The sequence below is a fragment of the Falco rusticolus genome, chromosome 19 (assembly GCF_015220075.1).
Source record: "Falco rusticolus isolate bFalRus1 chromosome 19, bFalRus1.pri, whole genome shotgun sequence".
In the NCBI taxonomy this organism is placed as follows: Eukaryota; Metazoa; Chordata; class Aves; order Falconiformes; family Falconidae; genus Falco; species Falco rusticolus.
The window spans coordinates 281,743-288,850 of NC_051205.1; the positions used below are offsets into that span (position 1 = coordinate 281,743).

The following is a 7,108-nucleotide window of genomic DNA, read 5'->3' on the forward strand; positions in this document are numbered from 1 at the left end:
CAGGTGTCAGCAAGCACCAGGCACCACACTGGCTGGGTGCACCAGCATCGCCCAGCAGAACCAGCTCACCACCTCCCTCCCAGTGAAACCAGTGCCCCCACACACACCCCATGCCACCCCTTTTGCTCCCCTGGTGGCACTTACAGTGACAGTGGCCAGCAGGCCCCTCAGGACATAGCCACAATGATGCCGATGAGAAAGATGACGGCCTCCAGCCAGGTGTAGCCCAGGATGAGGAGAGGATGAAGAAGAGAGGCCGAGGAAGACGGCAACACCAGTGATGAGGCGGATGAAGTGCTCGATCTCCAGGCGAGGGCGTGCGCCCCACCTCCAGCCCCGAGGCCAGCGAGGCGATGCGCCCCATCACTGTCCGGTCCCCCGTGGAGATGACGATGCCACGGGCGGTGCCTGGCAGGACAGGGAGGGTGATGCAGCCCCAGGGGGCACCAGGGACCCCCGGCATGGGCAGGGACCCCCCGCTGACCCACCTTCTACGCAGTTGGTGGAGAAGAAGCAGATGTTGCGGGTCTCCAGCGGGTTCTCATGGGTGAACTCGGGTGAGCGAGTCTGTGGCTCTGACTCCCCCGTCAGCGACGAGTTGTCCACCTGGCACCGCAGGCATGGGTGGGTGCCGGCGGGCACCACCAGGCTCAGCTGCACTTGGGCCAGCCTGGCTGTCCCCATGCCAGCCCTGGTGCCCACCCTGTGCTACCTGTGGTGCCCACCCCACATCACCACCAGTGCCCACCCCATGCTAGTCCTGGTGCCCGCTCACCTTGCAGCCATGGGAGGAGATGATGCGCATATCAGCGGGCACCCGGTCCCCCCCCTTCACCTCCACCAGGTCGCCCACCACCACGTTCTCTGCGTTGATCTGGATCTTCTCACCCTCGCGGATCACCAGTGCTTGCTGCCAGGGCACAGTGCACCCTGAGGGATGCCCAGGCACCCCCACGCCACCCGGGACCCCCATACCAAGCCGGGTGCCCACCCAGGGCTCCTACCTGGGGCACCATGTTCTTGAAGGAGTCCATGATTTTGGAGCTTTTGGCCTCTTGGTAGTAGGAGAAGCAGCCGGTGACGATGACGACAGCAGCCAGCACCACCCCCAGGTACAGCTGGGACCCAGGTGACACCTCAGCACCCAGCACCCTGAGGTGAGGAGTGGGACCCCCCCAGGCGCCCCAGGGCAGGGTGCTAGGGAGGGGACCCCTGTGCCAGCCTGACCCACTTGCCCCCCACATCCAGACCCTGCAAGAGCTGGCACATGGTGGCGGGGACCCCCGAGCCCCCAGAATGCCTGTTCTCCTTACGTCACCCATGCACCCCAGACCGCTCATCAGCCCCACAACACCCCTGTCCCCATGATGCCTGTGCCCCCCCGCCCCGCCTGCCCCGGGTGCTTATGCCCCTGCCAAGGGTGCCCATGCCCTTCCAGTGCCTATGTCCCCATGGTGCCCATGCCCAGCAATGCACGTGTCCTTCAGGGTGCCCCCACAGCGCCTATGCCCCCCACCATGCTCGTGCACCCCCACACCACCTGTATCCCCGTGATGCCCATCCCCGCCAGTGCCCGTGCCCCCCGGGGTGCCCTCACGTTGTCGTTGGAGGGCTCGTCCTCCATGGCAGCCTGGATGCCGTACGCCAGGAAGCAGAGGATGGCCCCAATCCAGAGGAGGATGGAGAAGCCCCCGAAGAGCTGCCGGCAGAACTTGACCCACTCAGGCGTGGTGGGGGGGGGGAGTCAGGGCATTGGGGCCGTCCTGCACCAGGATCTCGGCTGCCCGTGCGTTGGTCAGGCCCTGCGGAGCGGGGACACGCTGACACCCAGGGCTGGGGGGAACACTGGGGGACACAGAGGTCCTGGGCAAGGGACAACCTGTGGGTCCAGCAGAGCAGGGTGCCATGGCCAGAGCATGTGGGGCTACGGGGGTCATGGCTGGGGGGACCCACAGGGACAGCAGGGGACAGGGTATATGGCCAGGGGTCACTCATGGGGACAGGGAGCTGGGAGGGGGCAGGGGACACAGTTGGGTGTCACCCATGGAGACAGGGATGCTGAGAGGGGATGGGACACAGCTGGGTGTCACCCATGGGAGGGATGTGGGATGCTGGTGATGGCATCGAGGGTGGGACATGGGGACATCTCACCCGGGACAGGTCCACCTGGTACTTCCTGCCCAGCTCATCCAGGGACAGCTTGTGGTCATCCTGTCGGGCACACATCACCATGTCACCCTGGCTGGGGTGGCACTGTCAGCTGTCCCTTGCATCCCCCTGGTCCCCTCCTCACCAAGTTGACCTCCTTCTTCAGCTCATCCAGCTCCTTCTCCTTCTGCTTCCTCTTGCCACCGCCATTCTCGGAGGTGGTGGCAGCGGGTGAGTACTCCCGGCCGGCCTGTGGGCGCAGGACCCCGTGGGCACGCTGGCACCGCCGGTGTGGCTGGCACTGCCGGCGGCACAGCCCTCGCCGTGGGCACGGGCATTACCATGGGCATGGATGTCACCGCCAGCATGGGGGTCACCGTGGCCACAGGCATCATCGAGGGTACGGGGCGTCACCATGGGCACGGGGGGGACTGCAGGCACCGGTGGCAGCGTGGGCATGGGGGGCACCACAGGCAGGGAGTGGGGGAGGTGTCCCAGGGTGGGGGAGAACACCATGGGGGGGGGGGTGGCAGCAAAGGTGAGGGTGGCACTGTGGCTGTGGGGGTGTCGCCAGGACTGGGGGGGGGGGGGGGGTGTTCACTGCAGTCGTAGGGGTGTCCCTAGGGCCATGGGGGGGGGGGGGCTGTGTCACTGTGGTCACAGGGGTGTTAGTGTGGCAGTGGAGGTGTCACTGTGGCCACGGCGGAGTCACTGTGACCACAGCAGTGGCCCTGTGGCCATGGGGGTGGCACTGTCCCTGGGGCTGTAGGGGTGGCACTGTGGCCAGGAGGGGGGGGTCCCCAGGGCCATGGGAATGGCACTGTGACTGTTGGGGGGTCCCTGTGGCCGTGGGGGTCCCCACAAGCCAGGCAGAAGAACACACCGCCAGCACCGAGGTGTTGGGGAGAGGCAGGCGGGGGACACACTCCCTGCCCACTCTCCCTGGGGGGGGGGTGACACAGCTCCCCCCCCCCGCCCCCGCGCGGCTGGCGGCAGGGGGTCCCCCAGGGCTGGCAGGGCCCGGTGGCACGTTGGCGGCAGCTCTGCTGGCCGGGACAGAGGTTGGCAGGAGCAGGAAGGGGCCGGGGGGGTGGCGGGTGCCCCAGCGTGGGGCCGGGGGGGCCGGGGGGGGCCGATGCGGTCATGGAAAACGGCCCCGGTGCCAAGAACAACGGCCGGGAGCAGAGGGGTCGTGTTACCGCGGGGACGGGGACACGGGGGTGCCCATCTCCACACACCCCCCCACGGGGCACTCCCAGGCGGGGGGGGGCTCTGCTGCCCGCTCCCCCAGGACACGGGGCGCCCCAGCCCTCCACGCGGGGCCACTCTGGCTTTGGGGGTGGGCTGAAGGGGCATCCCGGGATTCGGGGGGGCAGGAGGGTGGCACAGGGCGGGGGGGGGGTGGTGTGTATGTGCATCCCCCCGCCCTCCCCCACCCCGGCGTTTCCTTGAGGACAGACTGCCCGGAGGGACACCCATCTGGGGACACCCACGGGGAGGGGGGACACGACGACACCCGCTGTCCCACGTCCTCTGGCGTCTCCCCACTTTTGCATGGGTGCCCAAGGAACGGAGGGTCCCGGCGTGGGGGGTCCTGGCTGTGCCAGGCGGGACAGGGGGGCCCGGTGGGACGGGGGGGGCTGGGCGAGGTGCCAGCCTCGGCTCGGGGCCCCCCCGCGGCCGTTGCCACGGCACCGGGACCCTGGCGCGGAGCAGCCGGGGCCACGGGCACGGGGGCACGGGCACGAGTGGGAGACAGGCGCGGGGGGATCCTCCACGGGGGCACCCCGGCTCCGTGCCTCAGTTTCCCCACCATGGGGGACCGCCCCGCTCCCCCCCCCCCCCAAATTCCTTCCCCGAAGCGAGGGGGGGGACTCAGACGTTTGGGCAGCCGCCCACCCCTGTCGGGGGTCACGGGGGAACAGTGGGACCCCGGTGAGGGGGCACGTGGGTGCCAGTGGCACCGAGGAGGGGAGGGGAGAGTGGCCATGGGACCCTGGGGTGGGGTGCGGGGGGCAGCACCTGATGGGGACAGCACCCACAGGTGGCAGCGGCTGGGTGGGCGCCCTGGGGGGGGGTCCCGCCCGGGCAGGTGCCGGCTGCCAGCAGGTGGGTGATACGGGTGGGCGCCAGGGCCAGGTGCCGGGTGGCAGCAAGCGGGTGCCCGCAGGGGTGGGCGCTCCGGGGGGGTATGTATGTGGGGGAGGGGGGGTGTGCCCCGCGTGGGTGTGCGCCCCGCGTGGGCGTGGGGGGGGGGCAGCGGGCGCCCCGGGCCGCCCCTACTCACCCCTCTGCCCATGGCGCTGCCGTCGCTGCTCTCGGCCCGGGGCACTCGGGGGCGGCGGCGGCGGCGGCGGCCGAGAAAAACCCTCCCGGCCCCGCCCGGGCCGGCCCCCCCCCGCTCCCGCCCCCCGCCCCCTGGCCGGGCCTGCCCCCCCCCGGCCCCTCCTGGCCGGGCCCCCGGACCCCCCGCCCCGGTTGCCCTGGTTATGGGGGGTGGGCTCTTCCCGCCCCCCCCCCCCCGGCCGTGCTGGGGGTCTCCGAGTCCCTCCCGTTCCACGACACCCCCCGCGTGGGACCCAGCCGGCCGGGGCAGTGGGGGGTCCCGGCTGAGCGCTGGGAACCCAGGTGTCCGGGCCGGGGGGTGCCCCTTTCTGACCCCCCCCACCTGCTGGGGGGTGGCGGGGGACCCTGACGTCCGGGTGCCCCACGCAGACCCCACGGCGTGGGTGGCAGCGGGGGGGTCACGGGCTGCTCGGACACCTGGGTCCCTCCCTGAAGGCCCCCCCCCCCCTTCCAGAGCAGGGGGTGGCGCCAGGGGGACAGTTTGGAGGGGGTGCTGATCCCCACCCCAGCATGTCCCCAGTTCTCCCCGTATGCTGCTGCCCTGACGGGGACGCTGGTGCCACCGGGCAGCAAGCGGGAACGCGGGGTGGCTAAAATTAGCCAGGGAAAGGCCAGGGCCCGGGGGGGCTGTACCGGGGGGGGGGCTGTGACCAGGGACAACTGTGCCGGGGACCGGCTGTGCCCGGGGATGCGGCTGTGCCCGGGGACTGGCTGTGCCTGGGGACACGTCCTGACACCCCCCATGCCCACCCTGGTGCCCCCCAGCCCTGCCCCGCAGCCCCAGTGCCCCCAGTCCTGCTCCAGGGCCCCCTCCCAGTAACACGCACCCCCTCACACGCTCTCCCCCCGGCCCCCCAGGGTCCGGCTTAGTCGCCATGGCAACCTTCAAGGGCAGCCCAAGGGCACTGGGGGGGGGGGGGGGGCAATGGCTGTGGGGCCCACAGCCCCTCTACGCCTGTGCCACTAGTTTGCACCAGTGCACCCAGCATCTCCACGTCCCAGTCTGTTGCACCAGTCCCCCTGGTCCAGCTTCACGCTCCCAGTATAACCCAGTATCCCCAGTCTGGACCAGTCCCCCCCAGTCCATGCCAGCACCCCATCTGTCTCAGTACCTCCCAGCCTGCCCCAGTCTGTCCCAGTGCCCCTCCAGTCTGTCCCACTACTGCCTAGTCTGCCATCTCCCCCAGCACCTCCCCACCCATTGCAGTCCACCCCAGTCTCTCCCAGTTCCCACACATCTGCACCAGCACCTCTCTCTCTGCCCGTCTCCCGTCTGCCCCAGTACCTCCCAGTGCCTCCAGTCTATTCCAGTCCCCCCAATCTGCCCCAAAATCCTTCAACACCTTCAGTCCCCACAGTCTATCCCAGTGCCCCCAGTCTGTCCTAGTGCCCACAGTCCATCCCTGTCCCCCTGTTCCTTCTAGTGCCCCCAATCCATCCCAGTCCCCCCAGTCTGCCCCAATATCCCCCAGCACCCCCGCGCCCCCCAGTTTATCCCAGCCCCCCCATCGTCCCATCCCCCAGCAGGGGCCGGGCATGCCGAGGCCGGTTGGGGGGTGTTTACCCGGCCTGTGCCCCCCGCTGTCCCCCCCCCGCTGTCCCCCAAGCTGAGCAAACAGATGACGCGGGAGCAGGCGCCACGTGCCGCGCCCCCACCCCGGCCCCACGGGGGTCCCGGGGGTCCGCCCCGCCGCCCCCCGCTGCAGCCCCGGCCTCCCAGTTGCCCCGGTTCCCTGCCGGAGGGGGTAGCGGTGGCGGGTACCCCAGCGGGGGGTGGGGGGTGGGGGGGCTGGCGCCATGCACATGCGTGTGCCCCCCCCCCCCCCCCCCCCCGAGGACCGTGCCCCGCCGCCCCCACCCTGCGCAGCTGCTGCCGTGGGCGGGAGGAATGTGGCAGCCGGGGGGACATGGGGACACGGGGGACGGGGGGGCTCTGTGTGTGTGTGTCTCTGTGTGTGTCTGTGTGTGTGTGTGTGTGTCTGTGTCTGTGTGTGTCTGTGTGTGTTCGCGTGTCTCCGTGTGTGTGTGTCTCTGTGTGTGTTCGCGTGTCTCTGTGTGTGTGTCCGTGTGTCCGTGTGTCTGTGTGTGTGTGTGTGTGTGTGTGTGTCTGTGTCTGTGTGTGTTCGCGTGTCTCCGTGTGTGTGTGTGTGTCCGTGTGTCTCTGTGTGTGTGTGTTCCCGTGTCTCCGTGTGTGTGTGTGTGTCCGTGTGTCTCTGTGTGTGTGTGTGTCCGTGTGTCCGTGTGTCCGTGTGTGTGTCCGTGTGTCTGTGTCTGTGTCTGTGTGTCTGTGTCTGTGTGTGTTCGCGTGTCTCTGTGTGTGTGTGTCCGTGTGTCTCTGTGTGTGTCTGTGTGTGTGTGTCCCGCCGCTCACGGCAACACGCGTGTGCGCGCACACACACACACACCCCGCCCCCTGCCAACCCGCGCGTGCACACACACCCGTGGGGACCCGGGAGCCCCGGGGGGGGCCGGGCTCCGCCCCGCTCCGGATGGGGGGGCGCGGGGACCCACGCACGGTGTCTGGGGTGCGGGCACAGCTCCACGCTCCCCCGCCTCACCCGCGTCGTGGGCGGCCGCCGGCCGGGCTGGGGGCGGGGCGGGGGGCGGGGGGATC

The 7,108-nt window shown here is 70.0% G+C and overlaps 1 protein-coding gene across 1 annotated transcript in view; it reads right to left on the reverse strand.

Moving 5' to 3' along the window:
* Positions 1-2,558, reverse strand: part of LOC119159206 (sodium/potassium-transporting ATPase subunit alpha-2-like) — an 8,842-nt gene extending 6,284 nt beyond the window's left edge. Inside the window, 8 exon segments of the mRNA XM_037411825.1 lie at positions 520-606; positions 776-910; positions 1,005-1,118; positions 1,598-1,741; positions 1,743-1,802; positions 2,152-2,211; positions 2,294-2,398; positions 2,490-2,558. Of these exon segments, the coding sequence (XP_037267722.1) occupies positions 520-606; positions 776-910; positions 1,005-1,118; positions 1,598-1,741; positions 1,743-1,802; positions 2,152-2,211; positions 2,294-2,398; positions 2,490-2,543 (759 nt within the window). The 5' untranslated portion in view covers positions 2,544-2,558.
* Between the last annotated feature and the right edge of the window lie 4,550 nt (positions 2,559-7,108).